Consider the following 27,126-nt stretch of genomic DNA (forward strand, 5'->3'; position numbering starts at 1 on the left):
TCTATCTTAGGATACTTCTTTAAAAAGGGTTTATGATCCCTATAAAGTAGACAGAAATGCCTATGGATTACCATCTCTGTCTTAGTTACCTTCTTATCACTGAGACACAATACCCATCACCCACAACTGAAAGGAGCAAAGATTTATTTTGGCTCAGAGTTTGTACAGGTTTCAGTCCATAGTCAGATGGCTCCAAGGCAGGGCAGCATGGCAGAGGAAGGTTGCTCAGCCATGGGAATGGGAAGCGGAGAGGGAGAGAGATAGATCCTTCCAGACTACATCCTCGATGACCCACCTCCTCCAGCCAGGCTTCACCTCCTAACCTCACATTTAGCTATAAACTCATCAGTGGACAAACCCAGTGATGGGTATCATGCTTCCATGATCCAGTCACTTCCCAAAAGCCCCACATATGAGCACCTGGGGCTTTGGGGGACTTGTAGATATAAACCATAATGATCTCCCTGGCAGATATTAGGGTTTGAATCAAGCCAAGGACCAAGGGGTATAACATGAGCTGCAGAGAGGAGGGCAGAAGTCCCTAAAGTCTGTGAGGGATGGAGAGAAGATTGGAGGCTGCAGAAAAGGATGGGATGGGATGCAGGCAGCTGAAAAGGGGAAGTCTAGAAGAGGACTAGCTGGTTTTTGTTGTAAATCTGGAAGAAATGGGAAACAAGTTCACTTGGGAAAAAGAATTGAGGGATAGCTACAGTAGCATGTGCCTCTAGTCCCAGCTTCTAAGAAGGCTGAGGCAGGAGGATCACTTGAGCCGAGGAGTTCAAGACTAGCCTGAGCCATGTGTAGCAAGACTCTGTCTTAAAAAAGAAAGAAAAACAATCAAACAAAAAAAGGTAAGTTGAAATTGGACGTGGGGCAAGCTCAAGAGCAGTACTGAGTATGAGTTTTTAGTGCAAAGACTTCTCTGCAGAAAGTGCTTATGGGTCCTCTGATCCTGGGGCTCTGAGGACTGTGATGTCATATACCAAAAGGAGCCCTAGACTGCCCTGCCTCATCACATGCTTAGTGACTCAAGATGGCTTCTCTTTCCATTTGAGGTCTTATTTCTCTCACCTAGAAAATCCACTGCTAGAGTTGGTTTGTCTCTGAGGTCTAGCTTTCTGTGACTTCTCTCTAGGGCTTTCAACAGGCCTTCCTCCCAGAGAGCCAGTGTGACATGTGACCCTTCATACTGGTGAGCCTGGGAACTGAGCTGATACAGTTAAGGAGAGAAAAATTTCTTGAATTGGTTGATGATGAGACAAGAAAAAAATTGACAGAGATGGAGGTTGAATACCTCAGGTTAGTGCTGAACATACTTTACCTATTATTTTTGTGAAAGGAAGAAAGAAAGAACAAAAGAGGGAAAGAAAGAAAGAGAGAAAGAAAGAAAAAGAAGAAAAGAACAGAAAGAAAGAGAAAAAAATACAAGGGTGAAATGAAACTGATAGTTGTTACACTCTTACTTGGCTCAATCCCTTTGACAATTTTAGCATTATGTTTCAAGGGATAGAAAACCATCCTTATTGAGGCAGTGATCCACCTGTGAATTTCTTTATAAAGCCAAAATGTGGGGAAAGCTATATGCATTAGGATGCTCATAGCAGTCATATTCGTAATAGAGAGGGAATCAACAGCCACCACCCACAAATGTCACTCTGGATGGATAGTTTAGAAAATTGTGATGCATTTCCCTGCTAGAACATAACTGTTTTATTAAAGGATGATAAGTTTAATGGCTCTATAACCAGAGAGTAAAATGGATAAGATAGTGATACATGAAAAGGACAATATGAAATTGTATATATACTATGACTATTCCTTTGTAGTACATGTATATACGCTTTGGTTTTGCCAGTAGGAGTGGGAAGCAAGTGATTCCCAGTAGTAATGATGAGGTGAGGAGGCAGGCATATCTGTAGCTTCTTGTAGCCATATCCAATAAGCACATGAAAGAATTTTATATGAGAGTTATGATCTTGGACAAGTCATTTCCCCTCCCCTAGACTTCAGAGTTCAGTCAGCAAAACAAGAAAAATTGACTAGATCAGTGCTTCTCAAGGTGTAGATCATATCTCTACAGCAGGTTTGTAGGATGATTTTAGATGGTACATGGATTGGCATTTTTAGTCTTTATGTGCTTACTAAACCCAAGATTGAACAGATCTTGAGACAGCTGAAGTAGATATTTGAGCAAAATAAACTGAGTAAGTTTTAAAAAAACATTAGTATTTAAAAAAAAACAAACAAACAGTTATGTAGATATGGCCAAACAAATGGAGATTCAAATGGTGGCTTCTTCTGGTTGAGAGGTGCCATCCATATTTTCTCTGCTTCCTGTGCACTACCAGTATTGAAAATGGCGTTCAAACTGACTTGATAAAGAAACTGAGGATGGCCATTGGGTTCTTTCTTGTATGGTGGCCCACCCTCACACCGTAGCTTGTACTTCTTTTCCTACTTTTACTTGACCCAAACTTGCTCTGCAGAGCCTGTTTTCTTTTCTTACCTTTAATAAAACTTTGCAACCAATAAAAAAAAGAAAGAAAATGAAACTGAGGAGCCTCAGCCCTCACATGATGCCTGGCCCTGGATGGTGTCAGTGTTTATGGAATTGAAATTCCAAACAGGCTCACAAAGACTTGAGCACACAGATATTTGTGTGCTCAGTGCCTGCACAGCCCAGTCAGCACTTTGCTGCAGTCATTCATAATGCTGACAGCAGGAATTCTATCTTCTTCATTAATTGTTCCACTCACAATTTTCTGGACTGCTAAAATAGGCAGGAAACATGGTAAGTACTAGGTCAAAATCAGAGACTGTTACTTACTATGTAAGAAATTGGGAATTAATGAAACTTATTAAGTGGAAGCTCTCCGGGGATATGCTGGAAAATATTTGGCAGCCAGTTCTCCAGGAAGTAAGAGGAAACCACGACTGGCAAGTTTTGCTCATTTTTGTGGTGTAAATATGCCCACCATGGCCAAATTCAAGCTACCTTATGATGTCACTCAACATGGAGTTGAGAAGAGATGCACATAATTAGGTATACTCCTAGGTATACACCTAGAGAACTGGCTTTGGCACATCACTGAAACTAAGAGAACTGGCTTATAGCTCATTCTGACCTTTAGGAGTTTTTACATAGGTTGATCTGTATGGATTACAGTTGACTTTGTCCTAGTCAAATAATCTAGATGGAAGAACATTCTGTAAGCTTGCCTCCTCAGGTAGGCAAGTATAGCCAAATGAGTTTAATATGCCCTTCATTTGCTGTGGTCTCACAAGGAAATAAGCCAGTGGGAACTGAACCCATACCACTGCTCCACCCTGTTCTATGAGGGAAAGGGTCAGGGTAGGGCCAGGATACCATGACCAGCCCAACACAGCCACCAATCTGCTGTCTGTCTCCATAGATTTTCCTGTTCTAGACATTTCATACAAATATATATTTTATCAGCTTATCAGCTGATGAATGTTTAGATTATTTCTACTTTTTTGGCTTTTATGAACCTAGGAATAAATTGATAGATCATATGGTAACTCTATGTTTAACATTTTGAGGAACTGTCAGACTATTACTCACTAGCAATGTATTGGAACCCTCATTCCAATTTCTGCAAATCCTCATCAGTATTTATTGTCAGTCAGCCCTACTGGGTGTAAGTGGTATATCATTGTGGTTTTGATTTGTATTTCTCTTATGGCTAGTGATCATATATGTGTATTTTTCAGTTTGCCACATTATAACATGTAAAAAGAAATAGGTGAAATTAATTTTAATATGTTCTATTTGATTTAGTTTATCTAAAGTATTATTATTACAACATATTATATTTTATCAACATAAAACTAATGAGATATTTTCCATTGTTTTATTGTAAGTCTTTAAAATCTGAAGTGTATTTTATACCCACAGCATATCTGTAATTCAGACTGGCCACATTTCAGGTACTCAGGAGCCATATGGGGCTCATGGCCACTGCCATAGGCTAGCAGAAATCTAAGGGAAGAAGGATGTAGAAAAGTAAAGAAGACAGGGAGAGGAGTTGGGGAAACAGCAGAGACCTGGGATGAGAACCAATGTGTTTAGGGACAGTAAGGAGTAGCAGGAGGCAAGGCTGTAGGGGCAGAGGCCAGGGAGAAGCTAGAACAACACCTCAGCTTCTGTGCCTACCCTTCAGTGATGAAGAACCGTGCCAGAGGTTCCTTAAGAAGAACAGCTGGAATATCTTTTGGAAGGACCTCATTCAGGGGTTGGTAGAACCTCACCAAAGGCCTCCATTCATCCCAATACACCCCCAGAAGAAAGGGAACTACAACCTAAGTCTTTGGTCCTGGATCTGTATAGCATCGACAAGAAGATTAAACTATGTCATCTCATTTTTTTGGCACCCCAGAAATACCTCCCCCCACTTAGGATTGTCCAAGCCATCTCAGCACCCCGGCACAAAATCCAGTAACTCCTGCCTCAGTATAAGAATGTGGGGGTCCTTCTTTAGAACTAATAAAGGATATTGGATTGGCCACTGTGTTTTCTGAATGAACACCATGGGAGTTGTGGGACTTCGAGGGTGGGAGGAGTTGAGGGCTGAGCTGGTGGTCCAGAGAGGTGTTGGGAGCAGCAACACATTCTTTCCTGACACTTGTGTGCTAGGCTGAGAAAACAGATGGTCAAGGAGGCTGGTGTGGGTGAGCTTATCACTGGAGGTGATCTCAGGGCAGGAGGGTCTTACCTCATGAGCTGGATGGAAGGCACAGGGGACTCAAACCAAAGTGGTCGAGACTAGGGTTGTAAACACAAATACCTTCCAAGATCAGGCAGGTCATCTAAAGGAGCAGAACACCAGGGCTGGGAGGTAATAGGGAATGGTAAGTATGCTGGGACCAGATGTGACCACTCCCTGTCCAGATGGAGCACCTGATCCTTTGTCCCAGTTGATGCCATGCCGGAAACTAATGCAGGGCTGTTGTTGCCGCTCTCTAGATTCTTCGAAAGAGTTCAGAAATTGTGCTCACTTTGGCACCACATATTACTAAAATTGGAAAGATACAGAGAGTCAAGAAACCCAGTATTTCATGAGTCCTATTAGTTTTTGTTTGTTTGTTTGTTTTTTGGTACTGGGGATCGACACTGGGCTAAATCCCTGGCCCGAGACCTGTTAGTTTTTAAAGACGAGTGACTTATTCATATTGTTTCATATTTGAATAGTGTCAGGCTGGGTCTCTCAGACTGACAGGTATGACTGTAGGGGAGGGACATATAGGAGCCGTCAGAAAGACAGAGTGGGAAACATGACAGGAAAAGGCATCCTAGTGATGAGGGGCAAGCAGCCTATGATAGCATAAGCAGACTAGAGATGAGACAGTAGGGATAGAATTAAAGAGGGCCCCTTGGTTCTTCTGGGGATCCATCTGTCACTGAGCCAGGCCTAGAATTCAGGGTTCCTGTCTCCTTCCAGCCTCAGAACCACAGATCAAGTGCCAAGTCACTTCCCTCATAGGTTAGCTTGTGAGCACTGAGGGGACTGGCAGAGACTATGGTAGAATAGAAGCCTTCCCCTGAGCCCTGCATGTCTAGGCCTGCTCACACTCACCTTCCTCACTCTTGGCATGGAATGGACTCTGAGGGACACCTGAGCATCTGCGCTGGAAATCAGGAGCCGTGGAAGACCTGGCTTTGTTTCTGTACCCTGGACCCCTTTAAGCATCTTGAGTTCTCTGTCAGAACTTCCATTTCCCTGGAGGTAAATAAAAAAAGAATTGGACAAGATCAATGGCTTTCATAAATGAAGGATTGTTATGGACGAGTGAGTTCAAACAATAGAGATCTACCACACTCTGTGCTAGATTCAAGCCCATTCATTTTAGCCGGCAACCAAGGGGGGCTAGCACCCAGAAGTTTCCTTGGAAATGGGAAGCAGTTTGATTTCTCCTTTTAAATCATGCTTTCAGTTGGGGAGGGCTCAGGGGAGAGCAAGCGGAATCTTACAGAAGTAGAACATGCCAGGTTAGTGGAGGGTACAAGGAAGTTTCACACACACTAGGTGAGCTACAGAACATCCTGCAACTGTAGCAAATTTATTGCCAAGCAGGATGTGGGGGTTTTGGGTGCTTTGTTCAAGCGTAAGCACTGTGTTCAAGCACAGGTACAAAATGGCTGCCATGATATGAGCAGCTTTCCTCTGCCATGCCCTTCTACCATGATGTTTCTGCTTTAGAGCTAGCTGACCCTGGATTGAATCTGCTGAAGGATGAGCCAAATTAAACCTCTCCTAATTTCTAGTTGTAGGTTGTATTCAGCAATGGGGAAACTAATACACTTCCCACAGGGGTCAGAGTCAGGAAGGGCAGGATGAATCAATTTATTTGGGAGAGTTTAATCAGAAGAAGTAAATATGACATCCTTTGGCATAAGTGTTGGTCACAAATTATGTTTTTCATGGTTCAGAGGTCCTCACTGTAGACTCAGACATAGATCTGAGGATTCAGGAAGCCCCCAGTGATCAGCTGTGTATATGTAACCTAGGCTCAGGTATGAAGTGCCTACAAAGGTGAAGCATTCTTCAGAGGTGTGTTAGTCCATTTTCCATTACCATAATTTAAGTCCCAAGACTGGGTAATTTGTAAAGATAGAAATTTAGTTCAGTTTTGGAGGCTGAAGGTCTAAACAGCATGGTAGCAGCTCTGGTTTGTGATGTGGTACATGGCATTACAGTGGTGGGAATGTGTATGAGGAGAGGTCACATCGTGAGATAGGATGCCAGAGAGAAGGAAGGGGGCCAGTAATACCTTGTTCTCACTTTCACTTTCTCTGAAGAACTAACTCAGGGTTCGGTGAGAACTGCTTTAATCCCTTGAGGGTAGTCCCCACCCCACCTCTGCAATAGTCCAAGGACCTCCTGGTAGGCCTAATGTTCCTACTACCTCTTAACAGCCACACTGGAAACCAAGTTAACACATGAACCCTTGGGGAACATACTCAAATCACATTCAAACATAGCAAAGGCTATCACTATCCTGAAAATATTTCCTGGCAACTAACTAGGTGGTGGTACCCCATTTGACAAACGAGAAGCCTGAGGGCCAGAGAGACAAGGGCCTCTCTCATGTCACTTGGGTCCAGGTGGATGTTTCAGGAAATCCAGGTGCTCTTGCTGCATTCTCCTTGTTTATCAGCCTTGCAGTGTGTGCACTGTTACACCACTGTTACTTATCTATCGCAAATGAGCCATCTGTTTTCAAAAAAAGAAACTCTGTGCACACAAACCTGAAACTGTGCAGAGAGAATACACTCACCCTCTGGTATGATTTTTCCATATGTAAATAGGCATAGTCATATTTGGAGAGGCCTCCTGGGCCACTCAAGCTAAAAATAGAGCTTCTGACACTAAAAGCTTCCACTGTTTGGGGAAAATGAAAAAAAAAATTGAAAAACAGTAGTTATTGCCAGCATTTATTATAGGAAATGTTTAAGATCCCTTGTAGGGGTTAGAAGCAAACTCATTTTTGAATTCTTTTTTTTTTTTTTGGTACTGGGGATTGAGACCTTGCGCTTGTGAGGCAGGTGGCGCCACCACTGAGCTAAATCCCTGGCCCTGCAAACTCAGTTTTTAAATCCTTTATTCCTTTTATGTAACTCATAGGAAAATCTTACCTTCCAGTTATGGGAAATCTAAGGAGTGAAATAGGTTCCTCCACAGCTCTGAAGGAGTTTGTCACAGGGAACATTTTTCGGATAACATACCTCAATGGCACTTTGCCATGGTGCCTTTCTGCCCTTTGGGGATTAAGGCTTATCAAGGGGAGACCAAGCTGCAGAATTTGTCATCATTGATTCAGAGCAGACAGTTAGGTCCAGCTGCAGTTTCTAGGTAGTTGAGAAGTGCACCAAATCTGGAAAAAAGGTTTTTCTTGATTGGTGCAGGGCTGTGGGCCTTGGGGACAGACACCATTGAGAGCTAGGGGCCATGAGAGAAGGCAGTCAGATATGAGCGATGTGACTTTCAACCAGGTTCTTTCCTTTTCTGGAGCTTCATTACTATCTAAAATTGGAGAGGTCCAACCACCTACTTTAACTTCAACCCAGGGGCTGGAAGGGCTCTGACCCTCTCTTGATCTGGCTCTCCCTATTTTCCTACTCCCAAAGCCTCCTCACCCTCAACAGAAAATCAGGATCAAAAGAAAATGCATTGAAAACCTTGGTGATGTGTGCAAATTATCTGTGGGTAAGGATAACATTGTATTTCCTGAGGTTGATAATTATACTATGTTCTGTAAGATAATCTCCCTGTTCTTGGGAAATACACAATACAGTACTTGGTGGCTAAGAGAGGTGATTTCTTCAATTTATTTTGAAATTATTTAGAAAAATATACTATGTATATATTTAGGGAGAAAAAATATCAAACAGTAATAACAGTTGGAGAATCTGGGTCAGGGTTTTTCAGGAGTTCTTTGAACCATTCTTGCATTGCAACTTTAAAACATTATTTTGAATTGTAGTTAAATATAAAATTACCACCTTAACTGTTTTTAAGTTGTGCAACCATCACCATTATCCATCTCCAAAATACTTTTCATCTTGAAAAACTGAAACTCCATTCCTACTAAATACTAATTCTTCATCCCTGCTTCCACCAGCCCCTAGCAATTACCCTTTTACTTTTCATCTCCATGAATTTGACTGCTCTATGTACTTCATATAAGTGAATCATAACATATTTGCCTTTTGTGACTGGCATATTTCACTTCGTATGATCTCCTCAAGGTTCATCCTTGTAGCATGTGTCAGAATTTCCTTCCTTTTAAAGCTGAATAAGAGCTAGGGATGTAGCTCAGTGGTAGAGTGCTTGCCTAGTATGCACTAGGCTCAGGGTTCAATTCCTAATACTGTTTTTTAAAAGCTGAATAATATTTCAGTGTATGAATAAACCATATTTTTCTTATTCATTCATCTCTTGGTGGACATTTGGGTTGTTTTCACTTTTGGGTAATTGTGAATAATGCTACTTGGACATGGGTATACTAGTGTCTCTTTGAGACATTGGTCTTAATTTTAGGGGGATACACCCAAGGTGGAGTTGCTGGTAATGGTAATTCCATTTTTAATTTTTTCAGGGGCTATCATATTGCTTTCTATAGCAGTGGTTATTTTTTATTAGTGCCTATTAGTTATTATTTATTAGTGCACATATACAAAATACTGGGTTTAATTTTTATATTATCCATCCCCTCATTACCCTTCCTTACCCCTCCTCTCCTCCCCTTTATTCCCTTCCTTTTGTCTAATAATAGGTTCCCTTCTATTTACATGTCATTTTTTTAAGATTCCACATATTAGGGAGAACATACTGTACTTTTCTGTCCAAGTTGGACTTACTTTGCTTACCATAATGATCTCCAGTTCTATCCATTTTCTTGCAAATGACAAAATTTTTATCTTTCTGGATGAATAATATGCCATTATATAATTTTATTTATTCATTATTTTGAACTGTAGTAAAATATAAACCATAAATTTACCACCTTAACTATTTTTAACTATCTTTTTTTTTTTTGGTACTGGGGATTGAACTCTGGGCCTTGCACTTTCGAGGCAGGCGGCAGAACCACTGAGCTAAATCCCTAGCCCCTTAACTATCTATTGATGTATTCTTAGTCTGATTCCATGTGTTGGGTATAGTGAATTATGCTGCAGTAAATATGGGTATGCAGATATCCCTATAGTATACTAACTTTAATTCTTTGAGGTTTATCGAGGACATTAGTTCTTGACACTGAGTGAAATACTTCAGAGTATAGGTCAAGCAGAGAGAGAATCATTATAATGTGTTGTGCACATGCCACAGGCTTACACAAACTTAATCTTTGTGTTGTGGGGAAAGCAAAAAAAAAACAAAAACAAAACCCATGCATTCAAAGGAACTGACCTTTGGATCACCTAAATCACAGCTCTTTAATGTTGACGCTGGTAACTGAGCATTATCATGTAATTTGTCTGTCTACTGGTTTTGATCTGTATTATACTAACTAGATTATAAGGTACCTAAGGCCAGGGATCTCTGTTTTGTGCCTGGATTTCAGTGTGTCTAATAAAAGTCCATGCACATTATAGGCACTCAATAAATTTTACTTAAATTGAAAAAAAATTCTTTTGGGTATATACCAAGGAGTGGTATAGCTGGATCAAACCATAGCTCATTGGGGGTGGGGGGGTTGGCGTACCGGGTGTAGAACTCAGGACCTTGCACTTGTGAGGCAGGCAGCGGCACCACTGAGCTAAATCCCTGGTCCCAGAGCTCATTTTTTAGCTTTGCATTCTTACCAGCAGGGAGGGTCCCCCTCACACACACAGCCTTGCCAGAATTTATTGTTTTTTTGTATTCTTGATAATTGCCATTCTGACTGTGGTGGAATCTCAATGTAGTTTTGGCTAGCATTTCCCTAATAGCTAAATAGGTTGAACATTTTTATACTTATTGGCAATTTGTACTTCTGAGAAATGCCTATTCAATTCATTTGTCCATTATTGATTGGGATATTTGTTTTTTAGAGTTCTTTATATGTTCTATTTTTTTTTGGAACTGGGGATCGAACTTGGGTCCTTGCGCTTGCGCAGCAGGTGGTGAAACCACTGAGCTAAATCCCTGGCCCAGTATATGTTCTAGATATTAATCTTCTGTTGGGAAAGTAGCTGGCAAAGATTTTCTTCCATTCTGTAGGCTGTCTCTTTACTCTCTTAGTTATTTCCTTTGCTGTGCAGAAACTTTTCAATTTGATGTAGTCCCATTTGTTGATTTTTGCTATTATTTCCTGTGCTATTGGACTCCTAGTCAGGAGGTCTTTTCTTCTGCTTATGGCTTCAAGTATTTCACCTGTTTTCTTTTAGCAGTTTCAAAGTTTAACACATCTATTTTGAATTGGTTTTTGTATGGGGTGAGAGACAGGGATCTTGTTTCAGTCTTCTACACATAAATATCTACTTTTGTCAGCACCATTTATTTAAAAGGCTTTTTTCCCAACATATGTGTTTGGCTACTTTGTACACAATCAGATGGCTGAGGTTATATGGGTTTGATTTGTTTCTGAGTCCTCTATTCTATTCCATTGGTTTATTTTTATGCCAGTACCATGTTGTACTTGTTACTATGACTTTTTTTTTTTTGAGGCAGGGTCTTATGTTGCCCAGGCTGGCCTCAAACTTGGGACAATCCTCCTGCCTCAGCCTCCTAAGTACTAGGATTTACAGGCATGCCCCACCACGCCTGGTTTGTTGCTATGAATTTGTAAGCATAATTTCAAATCAGATGCTATGATGCCTCCAGTCTTGCCCTTTTTGCTTAGGATTGCTTTGGTTATTCTGAGTCTTGTGAAATGACCAGAATATGAATTTTAGGATTGTTTTTCCTAGTTCTATGAAGATGTCATAGACATTTTTTGTTTGTTTGTTTGCTTGTTTTTTGAGACAGCGTCTTACTATGTATTTCAGGCTGGCCTTGAACTAACTATGTAGCCCAGGCTGGCCTCAAACTTGTGGCAATCTGCCTCCCTCAGCCTCCCCAGTGCTGGGGTTAGAGGCATGAGCCATTACGCCTAGCACCTAGCTCCATCATTGGTATTTTGATGGGGATTGCATTTAATCTGTAGATCATGTTTGGTGATAAGGCAGTTTTAACAATATTAATTCTACGGATCCATGAACATGAGAAGGCTTTCTATCCATCTTCTAGTGTCTTCGTCAATTATTTTCATCATTAGTCTGAAGTTTTCATTGTAGAGGTCTTTTACCTCCTTGGTTAGATTGATCCAAGATAGATAGGATAGATAGATAGATAGATAGATAGATAGATAGATAGATAGATAGATAGATAGGATTTTTTCAGAGCTATTATGAATGGAATTGTTTTCTAATTTTTTTCTCAGCTGTTTCAGCTTGAGAACTAGAAAAGCTACTGCTTTTTAAATATTGACTTTATATACTGCTACTTTGCTGAATCATTTTATTAGTAGACAAATCATTCTTGAATTTTAAGTGCAAATTCAATTAAAAATTAAAATTACTTGGGTCCTTGTGCTTGTGGGGCAGGTGGTGGAACCACTGAGCTAAATCCTCAGCTGGGAAATGTTATTTCACTAGAAATTAAACAATTAATACCAGGGCTGGGGATTTAGCTCAGTGGTTCCACTGTCTGTCTTGTACGCGCAAGGTCCTCAGTTCAATCCAAAAAAACAAAACAAAAACAATTAAGACCAAGATGAAAAGAGAGGAAGTCAGTATGATTTCTATATGCATTGGCCATGATAGCTTTTATATGCCTATTGGAATGGCCAAAAACATCAAATGCAAGACCAGGGATTTAGCTCAGTGGTGCTGCTGCCTGCCTTGCAAGATAAGGTCCTGAGCTTGATCCCCAGTACCAAAAACAAAACAAAACAAAAAACCCCCACCAAATATCGATGAGGAAGTAGAAAAACAGGAACATTCATTCACTGCAGGTAGGTATGCAAAATGGCACAGCCAATTTAGAAGACAATTCAAAGTTTTTATAAAACTAAACACATTAACAGCCAGGCATGATGGCACATGCCTATAATCCCAGCACTCAGGAGGCCGAGGCAGGATGATCAACCAGAGTTCCAAAGCCAACCTGGGCTACATAGTGAGTTCAGGGCCAGCCTGAACTACATAGTGAGACCCTGCCTCAAATCTCCCCTGCCCAAAAAAGAACCAAACACACTAATACCATATAGCCCAGCAACTATGCTCTATGATTTTTGTACAGAGGACATTTTGTCTACAAAAAACATGCACACAAAGCTTTATACATAATTGCCATATCTTGTAAGCAACCAAGATGTACCAAGTAGGTGAATGGATAAACTGGCACATCCAGACAATGGAATATTATTCAGTGCTAAAAAGAAATGAGCTATTAAGCCATGAATAGACATAGAAGAAACTTAAATTCATATTACTAAGTGAAAGAAGTTAATCTGAAGAGGCTATCTACTGTATGGATGTCCAACTATATGACATTATGGAAAACCCAAAACTATGTAGACAGTAAAAAAGATCAGTGGTTGCCATGGGTTGGAGAAAGGGTGGGGTAACAGATGAAAACACAGAAGATTTTTAGGTCAGTGGAATTACTTTGTATAATGGTATTATCATACATTTGTCCAAACAGAGTGAACCCTGTGTAAACTATTCACTCTGGGTGATAATGATGAGTTAACATAGGCTCCTCAATTATACAAATGTTCCATTTTGGTGAGGATGCTGAAAAGGGAGGAAGCTCTGGATTTACGGCAGTAAGAGAGTATATTTAGGGGAAATCGCTGTACCTTCCACTCAATTCTGTTGTGAACCTAAAACTACTCTAAAAACTAAAGCCTATTTAGGAAAAAAAAAAAAAAAAGCAGCCAGGAATGGTGGCACATGCCTGTAACTCTAGTACTTATGGCTGAAGTAAGAGGGCTGCAAATTAAAAGCTAGCCTGGACAATCTAGGGAGATCCTGTCTCAAAAAATTAAGGGCTGGGGATGTAGTACAGTGGTAGAGCACTTGCCTAGCATGTGTAAGGTTCTGGGTTCCATCCCCAGTACTGCAAATAACAACAAACAAACATGACAACAACAACGACACTGGCTTTGAGCCTCCTCATGACCAAAGCAAAAAGAGAAACTTAGTATTTCATTATTAGAAGGGAAAGAAATCTGCTTAGTTCCTCAGGAGAAGTTTTCTCACTGTAGAGGTTGGGAAAGTTGGCCTTAACTCCTCTGTTTTGTACATGCCTCCCATTGAGTTTACTATGTTCTTGCCTTCTTTTCCTATGCCTTAAGTTAGGGGTCTGCTTGTTTCTGTTCAGCTCTGGACCTTTTGGCCTCATGACCCTTCTGATACAAGTTGGTTTCCAGACCTGTGGGCCAGGCTGTCCTGCTTGCTCCTTCATTGAGGACTTACTGTGCAGAGGAAGGTAGTGACTTGTGGCCTTTCAGCTTTAACCACACTGGTTGCCTCTGATGGTAACTTTTAGAAACTGAGACCATGTCTTGCTCTGAAAGCAGATTTCTATCTTGAAAAACACTATCAGCAAGTCCTTCCTGTCATAACTTAAAAACTCATGCTACTATTGAAGGCTTTTCCTTCTTGTCTTGTGTAAGGTAGAGATGAGGAGGAACTGCTTGTCATTCTTCTGGAAGCCTCCTCCTGACTAAACCAGCCCCTTTCCTGACCTTTATCTTACTAATTTCACAGAGCCATGCATGGTGGTTCCCAGGAGTTATAGGCTGTTGTGCCCCAGATCAGCTGTGTGACATCAGCCAAGTGACTTCTCTTTGCCTCAGTTTCCTCATCTGTAATATGAGAATAATAAAAGCATTTCATGAAGTCAGGAAGGTTAAATTAGCCCATATAAAGCACTAAATTCAGAGTTGACTCTCATAAAGCAAAAATGTACCCACCCTCATCCACATTTTCCTCCTCCTCTTTGAAAGAAGAGCCCTGGAGCCTTGGCCACCAGCTGGATCCCATCCTTTAAGCGGTGTTTGTCTTTTGTCTGTCTCTTGGCCCTTTAGCCACCAGGTTCCTGGGCATCTTCTTGAGACAGGGAGGCCTATGGGGGCTGGTAGGACTGAACCTAAATCTTGAAGAATCCAGCCAGTATGACTGTAGCCAAAGTCCCTGCCTCAGGGAGCTTATGTTCTGCATCAGTGGTGAAGGAACACATCCAAGAAATGCACACACAAAAAACAGGATAAATAGAAGATTGAGCTGGGTTGGAGGTTGCTACTTGGTATAGGGTAGTCAGAGAAGGCTTCACCAAGAATATGACCTTGTTGAGTACACCAGTTAGGGAACAAGGCGTGCAGATGTCTGGGAAAAAAACATTCCAAGCAGAGAGAAACCATGCTTGACATTGTTAAATAACTGCAAGGCTGGCAGGACTAGAATGGAGTCAAAGAGGAAAGAAATTGAAAGGGTGGAGGGGTCTGGGGGCCAGATCACTGTCACAGGAAGAGAACCTTTAGAAGGTCCTTAGCTGAGGAGTAATAGGTTCTCACCCTACACACACAAGGGTGGAAGTAGAAGCAATTGGGAAACCACTGCAATAATGCAGTGGATTGAGGATTATTTTAAATACATATAATAAGAACTATAAATTTTCTGCTACCTTACGCACCAAATCTCATTCCCTGGGGACAAATCAATTAACAAATTGGTACATAACCTTCCTAAAGTTCATATACTCATATCCATACCTGTATTTATTATTTTTACCGAAAAAAGGAATTATGCTCTACCAGTGCTATCTGATAGAACTTTCTGCCATGATGGAAATATTCTATACCTGCATATCCATTAGCCATGTAAAATTGTTGAGCTCTCAAATTGTAGCTAGTGTGACTGAAGATTGAATTTTCAATTCTAAAATTAAAAAAAAAATAGGGCTGGGGATTTAGCTCAGTGGTCCCACCGCCTGCCTCGCAAGCGGAAGGACCCGAGTTCAATCCCCAGTACCACAAAACCCCAAACAAACAAATTTAAAAAAAATTGAGACAAGGATTCACTGTGTAGCCCAGGCTGGCCTCAAACTAGTAACAATCCTCCTGCCTCAGCCTCAGTGCTAGGATTACATGTGCATGTGCCACCATGCCCAGCTGATAATTTTAAATAGCCACATGTGGTTAGTGACGACCATAACAGATAGCACAGTGTTACATATTTTGTTTATTTAACAGAGTATCGGGCCGGGGATTTAGCTCAGTGGTTTCACCGCCTGCTGTGCAAGCGCAAGGACCCGAGTTCGATCCCTGGTACCAAAAACAAAAAAACCCAAAAAAACAGAATATCATGAACATTTCTTGTTTTGTAAATTTTGAAATGATCTCACTTAGAGAAAGATGCAGTTAGAATACAAAGAATTTTTTCCCTAAACCATTTGAGAGTAAGTTGTAACCTAATGTATCACATCCAAATAATTTAGTGTTTATTTTCTTCAAATGAGGTTAATCCTTTCATAGCCAAAATAAAATCATCAAAATCAGGAAATCAGCAATACATTATGACCATCTAATCCTCAAACCCCATTCAATTTTTTTTTTTTTTTTTTGGTACCAGGGATCAAACTCAGGACCTTGTACTTGCGAGGCAGGACCTTGTACTGAGCTGAATCGCTGGGCCTCCCATTTAAATTTTGCCAGTTGTCCAAATAATGTCCTTTGTATAGCAAAAGAATCCAGTTGACAATCCTCTATTACATTTAGTTGTTAATGGTCTTTGGTTTCTTCTGTCTCATTTAGTTTTCAGACTTGCTTTGATGTTCATGACCATGACACTTTTGAAGATTACAGGCCAGTTATTTTGTAGAATGCCCTTCCATTTGGGTTTGTCTGATATTTGCCCATGATTAGATTCAGTTTCTGCATCTTTTTTTTAGTTTCTGCATCTTTGATGGAAAGATCCAGAAGTGATGTTCTGTCCTTTTACTGTAGGTTTCAGGTATTCCATTACTGGTGATTTAAATGGTGTCTCTGATGTAAAGTTATACTTGTTACTTATCCCCTTTTTATTTAAAATTATTTTATTGTGGTAAAAATATGTAACATCATTTTAGCCTTTTTTTTTTTGTACTGGGGATCAAACTTGGGTCCTTGCACTTGTGAGGCAGGCAGTGGAAACACTGAGCTAGAACCCAGACCCCATTTTAGCCATTTTAAGTGTTACAGTTCAGTAGTGTTAAGTATGTTCACACTGTTGTGCAACACATGCATAGAACTTTTTAATCTTGCAGATCTAAAACTGTATACTCACTAAACAACTTTTCCCCTACTCTGATAATTAGTAATGTTGAAGATCTTTTCATATGCTTGTTGACTGTCTAGATCATCTTTGAAGGAATGACTATTCAAATACTTTGCCCATTTTTATGATCGTGTTATTACACTATATTGTTATTGAGTTTCAGTTCTTTATTCTGGATATTAACTCCTAATCAGATATTGTATGATTTGCAAATATTTCCGTCTCCCATAAGTTATCTTTTCATTCTGTTAATTTTGTCTTACTTCCTTTGTGATGAGATACTTTGAAATTTTGTAAATACCTCCTTCCTTATCAAACTTTTTATTTATTCATTCATTATTTACTTATGGCTTCCTGTTTTTTCGTTGTGTTCTAATCTGTATTATTATACAAATATTTCTGTTTTGATGTTTAAATTGTCATAGATTTGGTCACTTTAAACTGGCTTCTGTGTCCTTTTGACATATCTCCATCATCCTTTGCGTACTGTTTTCCTTCCTGCTACAAGATATTCCAGGACAATTTTTTACTTCTCCAGCTACAGCCCTAGAATTACTAATTTCTCCAAGACTACAGTTCCTTTTAGCAGAGAATGGTACTTAGATGCTTCTGGCCCTGGCTTTGCCACTGATGAAACTTCCAGCTTTGAAAGTCCCACATCTGATCTGGAGGCAAACCTCATCAACTGCAAGTAGAACAAACCCCTTATTTTATAGATGAGGAAACAGAGGCTTAGATGAGGTTAGATGGCCAAACTCTCTAGCCAGGGGACAGAGCTTAGAGCTGGGGTGTCTGATGTCTTGTCCTGTGCATTTTCCCTGCTAGTACATAATGCTAGATGAGGCATGATCTCAGTAGGCCTGGCCCTCTATGACTGCACTTTCCTTAGCTTTGCCCTGGGGCTCCAGAACTGCGTTGCTGAGTGCTGTCCTTGTCTCTTAGCTCTTTCTGAGCCTTGATTTCCTGGATTTTTATGGGTAAATCCACCTTAAATTACAGAGAAGGCCCTGCTTCAGCTTTTTTCTCTAGCTCTGGTGGATATAGTACCTGAAAACCAGTCATGGCCTGGCATAAAGGATGGAGCTGGGAGGACACCTGGTTTTTTCTCCCTAAGCTAGAGATTTGAAAAATAGGTGGCTCCCTGAAACTCACCTCAGCCACCAAACACGTCTCATAGGGCATCAGCATGAGAGGATTGGGCCCTGGCCTTATGTTCAGCTGAGAAGGGACCTACAAGAGCCTCCTCTGTCTGTCCTTGGGTTCCCAGCCCATGCAGATTACACCAACAGCACCTAGAGACATACTATATTCCCACATCTGGAGGCCAATGTCTCATAAACCTCATGTCCAAGATGAGAATAAGAACCCTGTGCTATTCCACTAGCCTAATTGGGGATGATTGGTACCGCATCTGACCTCTACCATCTGGTTTAGTCAACCACAATAGAAACTTCCAACTGTGGAACCCCAGACTATTTGGTGCCTGTGATGGTAATGTCATATAAGAAGGACCATGAAAAGCTGAACTTCTGTTTTATTCAACTGACATCTTCTAAGTATCTGCTCCATGTCAGGTAGTACTATGCTGCATCCTGTGGTTGTAGACGTGATATAAACCCAAGCTCAATCCAGAAGGCTTTCAGCTAACAAGTGGTTTCCAAATATGAGGAACAAGTAGGAACTGGAAAAAAAAGGGGAACACTTTAATTCTGGGCTGTCACATTCTTACTGGCAAGACTATATAGAAACTAGAATTTAAGTAGAGTTCTGAAGAATAATTTTGCAAAGTGAACCATTGTCAAAAGGGAAGTAGTGGTAGACCAGCGTGAGCAAACCATGGAACCACCCAAGTGCAAGGCCATCTTGAAGAACAGCAGAACATGTGTGGGGGAGGGGTGCCTAGGCAAGGGAGTGTCTTGAAGATATAAGACTTCCAGGAACATGAATGATGTGCTCCTACAGACTATGCTAACTTTATCCCACAAGCAATGGGGACTCCTTATGAGTTTTTAAAATAATTTTTATTTTTTTAAAGTTAACGTGCATTACAGGAAACAAAAACTCAAGAAGCAAAGAACAAAGTCATTCGCAATCATAAGCAGCTTAGCTGGATGTGTTCTTCTAGGTCCTGTGCGTACATATACAACATGCCATTTTGTGTGACTGAGTTTGTACAGTGTGTGCCATGCTTTTCTACACATCATGAATATTCATCAATTCAAAATCCCAAAGCTACAAGGGTATTTTTGATAACTAAGAACACACTACACCAACTCAATCTGTTAGAATAAATAATCCTGCCTTTCTTGGGAACAAAAATTTCACTGAAGATAAAAACGGCAATAGGCCTCTATATAGAAGTATTGGCAAAGTTAAATTACAATACTGTATTTCCTTAATGCTCAATTTAAAGTGAGACCTAAAGCAACAGAGTACACCAAGCTATGTATCTGAGAGTTATCAGATCTCTATCAAGATATTAGCAAGAAGGCATATTCCCACTGAATTATTAATGTATTTCTACACATTTTGATTCCTTTCACCAAAATTTAAATCTGAACACTTTGCTCACATCTGTGTGCTTATTTCTGCCCCTCTGCTGCCAGCCTAACAACAAGTCCGGATACATACTGCCTAGAAGTGTTATAACAATTCCAAGTCCAAGATGCATCTTTTCTATCAATTATAACAAAGACACTTTAAATGTTGTCTAATTCACTACCTCTAGTTTTTATGGTACATTGTCACCCCCCGACATCTATAAAGCTTAGATGCTGTGCAAGAGTACGAACTTTGTGCACAATACGCCCAAGTACTTTACCAAATATGCACCCACAGCCCTATGGTTTTAATTTAAAATCATCTTCCAGATATGGAGATCTAGCAAAGACCTCTTACCACCCTCACCCACCCTTTTCCCTCTTCACTTCAGCAACTTAAGTTTAGGACATCTAGCTCCAAGAGGTGGCTGTAACAAAGGTCACTTCCAGAAGACAGTTCTTCCTAAAAACTACTTTGCTATTTCTAACATAATTTGGGCAGTAAAACTTATCCTTTAACACCCAGCAGTATTAACATGTACATATAGAACAACAGCAAGACAATCTGAACTCACATAAACCTCCCTCTCTGCATACTTCCCCTCCTGCTCCCCAGCATACTCTCCAAGACATCAAGTTTGACAGTTTCATTCAAAATACAACCATTCCTGTGAAGTAATAAAAAATATTTAAAGCGCATTATATTAGCCCTTGACTTCTACATGTGTGAACTTTATTTTATTTATTTTTGGTGCCAGAGATCGAACTCGGGACCTTGCGCTTGCGAGGCAGGTGGTGGCATCACTGAGCTACATCCCTGGCCCATGAACTTTAAACATCTAGAAAGACTAGATGTTTCCAGTAAGAACTTAAAATGTCTCACATATATAATGGGATTGAGTAAATTGCACACATATACTTAACAAAGGCTAAATTTTAAAGTATCATCCAAATAGGAACACTCTTGTCTAGAGCCCTTTCCCCTTTCCATCCTTTTTAACACCGGGGACAGATATATGGATATGTAATACTTACAAGAGGCTTTAACAATTTCACTTACTAAGTGGTTTTAAGAACATTCTAATGAATTTTAACACAAAAGTGTATACAACATGTTAGTTTACTAATTCTACTGTCATACACTGGCAACCTCTTTAACATCTAGAAAGACTAGATGTAAATTAGGATTCATTTGTCCTTTATATACAACTATATACATAGGAAAGTAAAACAAAATGCACAGACATAAGGGACAGTGGTCAATCTCACTTCACCTAAACCACATTGATTTAGAGCCCTTTGTACTTTCTTCCTCCCTCTCTGAACTAGCACAAATATGTCTACTGCTCAGATGAATGATTTGATCATTCCATTTCCTAAAGACGGTATTAATTTTAACAAAAGGATTATCTACAAAATGTGTTTACTACCTCTACTTGTAACATACTTTGTGCACTTCTAAACATCTAGAAAGACTAGATGTTTCAAATATGGACTCAAGTTCGTCCACTATATACACAGTAGTGTTGAATAAACTACACACATGTAACAATGGTTATATCTGAAAGTGTCTTCTAAGTAGGAGCATTCCAGCCTAGAATCTTTAATTTTTCCTATTTCTTTCCTTGTCACATGTGATAGAGGCACGTGTCATTCAAAAGTGATTTTACAATTACACTTCCAGAAATCCTTTTCAGAAGACAGCCTTTCTATGAATTTTAACACAAAGTATACAAAATGTGTTAGTTTACTAACTCTACTTTTGTCATACATTGGCAACCTCTTTAATATCTAGAGACTAGATATTATAAAATTAGGACTCATGTCCAGTATATACACTATATATACAGTATAGCAAAGTTAAGTGAAATGCAGGTAACATAAGAGCAGTGTCAGCTGAAATTTTCTACCATACACTTAACAAAACACCTTTCACAATTTCTTCCATCCCTCCTCCTTCAACCCAGTGACCAAGTACAGATAGTATACTGTTCAGAGGTGGTTTAACTATTCTATTTGCAAACATAGTATTTCCTATCTGTTCATAAAAGCTATTTACAAAGTGTTACTCTTCTACCACTACTTTTAAATATATCAAGCTCTTCTACATATCTAGGACTAGATTTTTCATATAAGAAATTGCTAGCGTACGGCACTGATAAAATTGCACATTTAGTAACGGTTGTAATCTGAGGTATCTTCTACATATGACAATTTTGGCTTCACTTCTTTCTCTCTGCTTTCAACCCAGTGGACAAGTACAGGAATATGTAATGTTAGAGATGGTTGAATCCAAAATTCATTTACAGAGGACAAGCTTTTCTGTGTATTTCAACAGAGGTGTACAAAATGTGGTAACTTTACTACTTTGTCATACACTGGCAACTTCTGTAACATTTAGGGACTACATGTTGCAAAATTTGGACTTGTCTGTTATATACACTATATACACAGCAAAACAAAACCCACAAAACATACAGAAAAATTATGTCTCAAAATGTCCAAATACAAGTGCACTAACATAATACCTTTGCAATTGCTTCCCTCCTACCTCCTCCAAACCACTGAACAAGTACAGACAGTACCATAGTGCTCAAGAGGTGTTTTAACCATTCCATTCCCATCAACATTTCATATGAACTTTAGCAAGATATTTACAAAGTGATATTTTACTACCTCTACATTTAACATACGTTGGGCACTTCTAAACATCCAGGTAAGACTAGATGTTTCAAGTAAGGACTCAATTTGTCCATTATATATACACAGCAGTCTTGATTAAACTGCATACATGTAACAATAGTTGAAAGTGTCTTGAAAATATGAGCATTTTAGTCTAGAACCCTTCCTTTCTCCACTAGCCCAGTGGGTTAAAACGCTCAAATTTTCAGAAGACAATCTTTCCTGGAATTTTAATACAAAATGTAGAAAATTTGTTAGTTTACTAACTCTACCTTTATCAAAACTGGCAACCTCTTTAACATCTAGCAAGACTAGATGCTGTATAAGGTCTCATTTATCTTTTACATACCCTACATACACAGCAAAGTAAAAATGCACAGACATAAGGGGCAATAGTAACTTGCCTTGCTATAAGTGCACTAGCACAGTGCTCTGCATTTCCTTCTCTTCCGAGAACCAGTGCAAAAACAATGTGTACTACTCAAGAGGGGGTTTGCCTACTTCCCCCACAAAATAGCACTTCATGTGAGTTCAAACAAAAAGAAATTTACAAAATGTGTTATTTTACTACTACTACTTTTTAACATGTATCAGGCACTTGAGAATTATCTCAAAAGACCAGATGGTTCAATAAAGTACTTAGCATTGTCAATTATATATATACTAATGAGGACTAAAATGCACACACAAAACAATGGTTACAATACAAACAACATCTTCTACATGTAACCAGTCTGGTACTGGACATTCTTCTCTTCCGTCTTCTCCGAGTCCTCTAACTCACAGAACAAATGCAGACAAGAATCACTCCCAGTGTCGCTTCTCCAGGTGGTCTACCCAACTTCATTTCAAAGTCACTTTCAGAAAACGTTTCTTTTCTGTCATTTTTTAAAATAAATGGGCGTTTCCAAGACGTGTGGTTTTTCTAACTACTTTATCACATGCAGCAAGTTTTCTTTTAAAAGGTTGGGGGAATGTTGAGAGCAGCTTTTTCATATTATATACACAGGCCTTCTGAAAATGGCCAGTAAATCTTCCCAAAAGGTAGTGGGCATTTCCAATTAGCCAAAGGTGGAATGTTACTTTAAGTTTCTCTCTTTGGCAACTGCCCATGGCCCGCCAGCCTTTACACCTGTCCTTGGCCTGAGCTCCCTCACCTTCCAGGGCGGGTAAGGCCTTTATTCGTCCTCGTCGCAAGGAGGTGCGGTCTCCTCCACAACTGGAACACAGCAGTCACCTCAGGACCCGGATCTGCGCAGTTCTAGGGCCAAAAGTGGCTGAGCTTTCCGACCCGCCTTCTCCGGCCCTTGATGAAACGACATTCTGCTGCTGTCCGGAGGCCGCCATTCTTCTCATCACGCCTCGCTGCAGCCGCTGTAAGGCGCCACGTCCTCGACTGCTGGAGGGGGCTTTGCTAAGGCCAGCAAGGCTGGACCGGGAGACCCTTCGGTCTGAGGGGTTCTGGCTCCGAGGCCACCGCCGCCATCAGGTCATCGAAGTGGAGTGGGGGAGCGGTTCGCCTGTTCTTCAAAGCCTGGGCCCAGCCAGTGGGCAGTCACAGCGAGGGATCGAAGACGCTGCAGGGCAGAGGCACGGCCCATCCTCGGGCCCCCCAGGTCACCCACCGCCATCGGCGGCAGGACCTGGAGGACCCTTGGGAAGCAGGCCGCGCTCTGTTTCTCACTGCACTCTGCCGGAACTGACTTGGCAGTTCTCTTTACTGGCGAGAAAGGAGCGGCACCGGAAGTGCTCTAGCGCCTGGGCCAGAGAGCTACGGTTCCGGTGTTACAACGTTCCGGCTGGAGAACTATAGAAGAGAGGCAGTTAGGTGGGGTGAGGACGCCCTCTTGGCTTGCAGTTCTGAACAAGAGTTGTGACCAGCATCACAAGACCTTAAGTATGCCTGTGTTTTGATTTCCTCACTTCCCTCACTGTTGTAAGGCGACTCCCGTCTTTCATTCATTCACCACCTGTTTATTGAGCACCTACTGTGTACTCCATAAATACTCAGGAATGCAGTACGGAAGGAAAAAAAAATTGCCTTCCTAAAATTTGCATTCTGTTAAGGAAAACAGGTAATAAATAAGATCCATTTTTTTAAAAATGTGTATGTTTACAGTACATAATGATTAAAGTCATCATGGGGACTTGATGCACGTATGTAACACATATTCTTTTTACTTCCCCTTTCCCTTGCATCCCTCTAAAGAAGATCCTTAAAATATGTAAAAGGGCAGATAGAAAAAATAAATAGGGAAGAGGAATATCAAACGTGGGTGTGGAATGTTTTGTTTTTTGAGACAGGGTCTCTATGTGGTTCAGGCTGGCCTTGAACTCACTATGTAACCCAGGCTGTCCTCAAACTCGTGGCAATCTTCCTGCCTCAACCTCCTGAGTGTTGGGATTACAGGCATGCACCCTGGCTCCTGGCTTGTAGAATGTTTTAGATAATGCCCAGGTGACTTTAGAGCAGAGACCTGAAGGAGGACAAGGAATGAGCTTGCTTTGGAATGTTTGGTAGTAGAACCTTCCTAACAGAGGGAAAAGGTCAGTAAATAGGCTACACAGCTGCCCCAGGGAGGAGAGGTCAGACTGGGCCAGGGTGTGTGAGGACAAAGAAATGGAAGCCTTTGGAGGGACTTGAACTGTAATGTTGGGGAGAGATGAAGTGAGGACATGCGCAGAAGCAGGGAGACCTGATAGCAGACCATTGGGGTCACCTGTGTGAAATATATAGGGGCTTGTTTAGTAGTTCCCCCTTAGAACAGTTTTTCTTTCCACAGTTTCAGTTACACATGAATGGGTTAACCACTGTCTGGAAATATTAAATGGATAATTCTATAAGGAAACAATACATAAATTTTAAATTGCACCCTGTTCTGAGTAGCATTATATAATCTCTTGCTGTCTCACTCCATCCTGCCAGGATGGGATTCATGCCTTTGTCTAGTGTATTCACATGGTGTATACTACCTTCTCATTGGTCACTTAGTAACCCTCTAAGTTATCAGATCTACTATCATTGTACCATAGTACTTGTGTTCAAGTTACCCTTATTTTACTTAATGATGGCTCCAAAACACAAGACTGGTGATTTTGGCAAATCACATATTCTAAAGTCAAGATATAAAGTATTTCCTTTAAATGAAAAAGATGAAGTTCTTGACTTACTAAGAAGAAGAAATTGTATACTGAGGTTGCTAAGATCTGTAGTAAAGATAGACCTCTTCTATAATTTTTCTTTTTCAGTGCTGGGCCTTATACATGCTAGGCAAGTGCTCTACCACTGAGTTATAACCCCAGCTCTGAATTTTTATTCTTGAAAATGTGAAGAAGGAAAAACTGCATTAACTACAAATTGCAAAAGTTACAGCCACACTGCATAAGTACTTAGTTAAAATGGAAAAGGCATTACATTGTAGGGTTCACTACTATTTATGGTTTCAGACATTCACTGGGAGTCTTGGGCACATCCCTCTAGGATAAGGGAGGACTACTGTACCAGGATAATGACCATTAAGGGGAAAAAATAATTGATCTCAGGATATATTATAAAGTCAAGCCTACAGGACTTGCTGATAGAGCTCAGTGTTGGACATAAGTTTAGAGGCCTGTTTGATGTTAAAGTGGAAATGTCAAATACACAGAGTATTTATGAGTCTGGCATTCAGGAAGAGTATGAATTGGAGAGACACATTTGGGAGTCATCAGCAAATAGATGTCTTTAAAGCCATAAGGCTGCATGGGAGAACCAGTGGAGAACAGAGTACGAGAATAGAGGCCTGAGGCCTGAGCCCTAGATAATATTTATGAGATCAAGCCGATGAGAAGGAACCAGAAAAGGAAACTGAAGGGTGACCTCAGTGTTAGGAGAACAACTGAAAAAAGAGTGATGTCTTGGACAGGAATGAAGAAAGTGTCAAGGGAGACCTATCAACAGTGTCAAATGTGGATGATAGGTCAAGTCAGCTCAGGTTGAAAATTGTACTTCTAGCTTTTGTTATTAATGCTATGATTAACATTCTTGTGAACTTCCAAGCTTTGGAAGGCTTCTGATTTGGACATATTTCTGATTTGGCTACATTCTGGAAATGTATGGGAAGATCAAGGATTGGCCTAGGTTTAAGACTCCTGACCCAGACCTGTACAGGATTTCCAAGAGGAGTCAGAAAGACCTCTCATAGGAGGAGGTGAGAAGCCTATGAGCTTGAGTCCACAGTTAGTTGACAAGGGCCTGAGGCAGGGGAGTGGCTCTAGGACTAGAAAACAGGTGAGTTGAGGGTTCCTAGCACCAAAAAGGAAGAAGCCAGTGGCCTTAATACTGAGCTATGGAGGGCGTGGGGAAGGAGGAAATGTGCATTACACAAAGGGTTCAGACACTAGGGATAAGTAAATAGGTGGGTGACTGGCACACTGACAAAGACAAGGGGCAGGAGGGCTACTGGTCCCTTTCTTTTTTTATTTTTATTTTTTTGGTACTGGGGATCGAACTCGGGTCCTTGCACTTGTGCAGCAGGCGACGAAACCACTGAGCTAAATCCCCGACCCTACTGGTCCCTTTCTGAGCTCCTGTCTCCTAAACAGCCAAACAGAATGCTGTTCCTGTAACCCAAAGATGACAATGATGACAAATAAGCATTCATCCTGCTTCTACTTGACGTCTCTCTTTGAATGTTCCATACTATTTTAAACCTCTCTTGAGCAAATCAAAATGGGATATCTCTCCAGAGCCTGCTCCTGCAGTAAATGACAGTATCATCCACCAGTTCCCAGATTTAAAAAGTAGGAAGCTTTCCTGATTCCTCTTTCTCTCATTCCCCATACCTCAACCATCTCCAGTTTGATCTGCTTCTTAAATATATTTCAAAAACAACTCAATTCCCTATGCTGTCCTTATAGCAGCTACTAGCTACAAGGGGCTATTTAATTTTAATTAATTTTTTTTTTTTGGTACCAGGGATCGAACTCAGGTCCTTGCTCTTGCACAGCAGGCGGTGAAACCACTGAGCTAAATCCCCAGCCCCTAATTTTAATTAATTAAAGTGCCATGAAATTAAAAATTGTTTTTAAGCTGCATTATCCATATTCCAAATGCTCAGC

The 27,126-nt window shown here is 40.6% G+C and overlaps 1 protein-coding gene across 1 annotated transcript in view; it reads left to right on the top strand.

Annotated features, from left to right (window-relative positions):
• Cnbd2 (cyclic nucleotide binding domain containing 2) overlaps window positions 1-23,704 on the top strand; it is an 84,418-nt gene extending 60,714 nt beyond the window's left edge. The window contains 3 exon segments of the mRNA XM_087189132.1: window positions 1,136-1,299; window positions 4,182-4,315; window positions 4,318-23,704. Of these exon segments, the coding sequence (XP_087045258.1) occupies window positions 1,136-1,299; window positions 4,182-4,315; window positions 4,318-4,499 (480 nt within the window). The 3' untranslated portion in view covers window positions 4,500-23,704.
• The last annotated feature ends 3,422 nt before the right edge of the window (window positions 23,705-27,126 follow it).

The sequence above is a fragment of the Heterocephalus glaber genome, unplaced genomic scaffold (assembly GCF_053883595.1).
Source record: "Heterocephalus glaber isolate CG9 unplaced genomic scaffold, H.glaber_assembly_v1.0 deba00001532, whole genome shotgun sequence".
Classification (NCBI taxonomy): Eukaryota; Metazoa; Chordata; class Mammalia; order Rodentia; family Bathyergidae; genus Heterocephalus; species Heterocephalus glaber.